Genomic DNA, 3,108 nt, shown 5'->3' with positions numbered 1-3,108 from the left:
TGTTTCAACATGCACTTGCTTTGCCACTAGACCGATAACACACTTTATTGTGGGTTCTTAGCTTATAATTTTTGTATGTTTACTAGATTTCTCAATATAAATACAAGATCCGTACGAAAGTTAGTGGATTTCCGGGAACCCGCACCGTACCTTCTAGATCCGCCCCTGCAGAGGGAGAAAATCATAGAGTTGAAAAAAGAGATTTTCATTTATTAATGAATGTTCACAAATCACATTAGGAATTCATATGATATGCGATTTAAACATTGAACCCGTCGACTATTCCTCACTTAATCTTGCCACTTGATCTATTTAATTAAACTTCTAAATTAGTGTTCTCATAGTCTAGTCCATAATCTTTTAATAGCAAATTGAAGGTTTCCCCTTGAATTATTCTTTTTACTTGTTCATGTACTTAATAATGATGTAATATTCTTGAACTAGTCAAGAAATGAATTAAGTTGACAATATTATTGAGCTTATACCATGCTATAAATATCATACTTTATGGTGCAAGTTCCCTCATCAAGTAATAATTAGTACAAAACAAAATTGTAAGCTAGCAAGACATGGCAAAATACACAGCCTTCGTTTCCCTACTCTTCTGTCTTCTCCTTGTTGCTGCTACCGGTAAGTCTACAACTTATTACACATGCTTCTTGTTTTCAATAGACTTCACTTAATTAGTATGCCTCGGAGAATACTGAGTTTGATAGGTTCTCACAATGATTTTAAGTTAAAATAAAATAAAAATTGCGTTTACTATCAAATATTTATAAATATTTTGTGCTTTTATTGATAAAACAAATAATTTAAGTTAAAGTTATTGGATTTACGTAAATTCATACCTTAAAGGCTAGATTCGTCCTTGGTCTCACATCCAGTACAAAAATGCATCTATTGTAAATTAGGTATTGTTGAACTATGCATTCATCTCCTCTCAAAATTTTTATTATTTTAGAGAGCACCTCATATAATATATATTTCACATCACCCCTACATGTATGGCCAAACACGTGAAAATATACTTTTTTATTTTTGTGATGGTGAGATTTTAATGTACGATGCTTATACCTGTTCAATTATCATGTTAAAATATGTTATCGTATCATCTAAAAGATTAAGATACTTGAGGAAATAATTTTTCATTTGATTAATTATACTATGTCTTTGCAATTATTCGATAGTTAAGTATATCTGTCAAGTACCCATACATGATCCTTGCTTTCCAATTTTCCTATTTCATGCAGAAATGCAGATGATAGAAGGAAAATACTGTTGGAAGAAAAGTCACAAGTGGCATGGTCCTTGCCAATATTCTGACAGATGTAGCCAACACTGCAAGCACTGGTTTGGAGCTGAATATGGAATTTGTAAGAAATATCAATGGGGACATAAGCATCACCATTGGGCAAATTATGCTTGTTATTGCTACTCGCCATGCCATTAATCACAAAGAACTTAAAGAGTGTCTTAAGACTTATCTTTTGACAACAAAAATAAGAAAATATCTATTTACGATTGTGTTATAAATACTGCACCATGAAGTTGATATGATTATGTGTGTGACAATAGAATATTTATTTATGTTACTTTCATTTTGTTATACGAACTATGGATTTCTTCTATATAATATTTGGTTTTTCAATATTATTGAGTAATTGAATTTAGTTGGAAAGTTCAGTAGTTCAAATACTGACTGACTAACTGAACTTGTATCTTGGTGGTAAGGTTTGATTTCTCATCTCGTAAGCCTCTTCTTTGTATTACCTTCCATTATCCTCACTTCTTCGTTTTGCTGAAACTGCATATAGTACGTAAACGTTTAAACACGTTAAATCTACAAATGGAATTACTTTGGACTATGAACTATAGATGAATTGGACTCATGACATCAAAGCCACAAAAGAGTAGTATATAGACTTACAGTAAGTGCGCTATGGTTTTGAACTTGAATTAGATAAATTTTTCAGAAATTAATAGATCTCATTAAAAAATTTGAATCAATATTCATGATAAACTCAACCTAATTCCTGACCTGACTCATAAAAAATTAAGATCAATATTCATGATAAACTCAATCTAATTCCTGACCCGACTAACTTAACGTGTCGACCTTTGCATCCTTCCTTTCTTCTTCCACCAGCTGATTGTGGGAAGGAACGTGAATAATGATGAGAGTCTTATGTCTATCGATAAGAGAAACAACTGAGAAAAACAAGAGCGTGGTGTTGAGTTCATAGTGTATGAATGAAGTGTGAATGGAAAAAATGAAGAGGAAAATGGTGGAAGAAAGGAGATACCAATTTAGAAGGTATACTCCTAAATTGGAAAGTCCACTAATTCTCCCACATTGGTGGGAGAAGGGAACTTTGTAGTGTTTATATTAATGAACACTTACTCCACATGATAAATAAGGCAAGAAAATAGAGATGCCTCGAGTTGTCGTCGTTGTCGCTCGCTTGGATTTGGAGTTGGCAAATGATTGATTGATGAGATCTATCTTTTTGGACAAGTTTTATTTGATGACTCCATTTATACTCGCTCGGCTTCGGATTTGGATTTGGCAAATGATCGATTGATGAGATCTATCTTTTCGGATAAATTTTATTTGATGACTCCATTTATACAGTGCAGTGTTGAAACTGAACTGATGCATTATTCCGATGAACAGATGCACTGTTTCTGTAAACAGATGCACCGTTACAGTAAACAGATGCACCGTTCTAGTGAACTGATGCACTGTTTCAGTAAACTGATGCAATGTTTCGATGAAATGACACAATGTTTCACACGAACTGGTATGTACTGTTTCAGCAAAATGATGCACTGTTTTAAGTAAACAGACATGCATTTTCAGAAAAGTCACACACCTTTAAATTAAACCAATGCCACATTTCTGAAGAGGCATCTTTTGGCTATATAAACCTAGTTTCATCCATAGGTTTTTGGACAGAAATTTTCAGATTACAAAACTATTCTTGTCTTCAAAATACTCTTTGTGATCAATCAAACTATTCAGTGCGTTCGAAGAATCCAACTATTTGAGGTACCGCTATAGTCGAATTGAAGGTCATTTTATACTGGGAGAAAAAATTCTACAACCTT

The 3,108-nt window shown here is 33.1% G+C and overlaps 1 protein-coding gene across 1 annotated transcript; it reads left to right on the top strand.

The window, feature by feature from the left end:
- The first annotated feature begins 515 nt into the window (after nt 1-515).
- On the top strand, nt 516-1,648 carry LOC107869620 (defensin-like protein 19). Its single transcript, XM_016716120.2, has 2 exons — nt 516-630; nt 1,251-1,648. The coding sequence occupies exons 1-2, from the start codon at nt 570-572 to the stop codon at nt 1,448-1,450; spliced, it is 261 nt and encodes an 86-aa protein (XP_016571606.1). The 5' UTR covers nt 516-569; the 3' UTR covers nt 1,451-1,648.
- Nucleotides 1,649-3,108: the final 1,460 nt, after the last annotated feature.

This window comes from Capsicum annuum, chromosome 4 (assembly GCF_002878395.1).
Source record: "Capsicum annuum cultivar UCD-10X-F1 chromosome 4, UCD10Xv1.1, whole genome shotgun sequence".
Taxonomy (NCBI): Eukaryota; Viridiplantae; Streptophyta; class Magnoliopsida; order Solanales; family Solanaceae; genus Capsicum; species Capsicum annuum.
This window is presented reverse-complemented; position numbering and strand designations above follow the sequence as displayed.

Bases quoted from the DNA above. Each gene is read 5' to 3' on its own strand.
- LOC107869620 (XM_016716120.2), top strand. From the start codon at position 570: ATGGCAAAATACACAGCCTTCGTTTCCCTACTCTTCTGTCTTCTCCTT. The intron at 631-1,250 runs GTAAGTCTACAA...TATTTCATGCAG, and splicing joins TCTCCTTGTTGCTGCTACCG to AAATGCAGATGATAGAAGGA.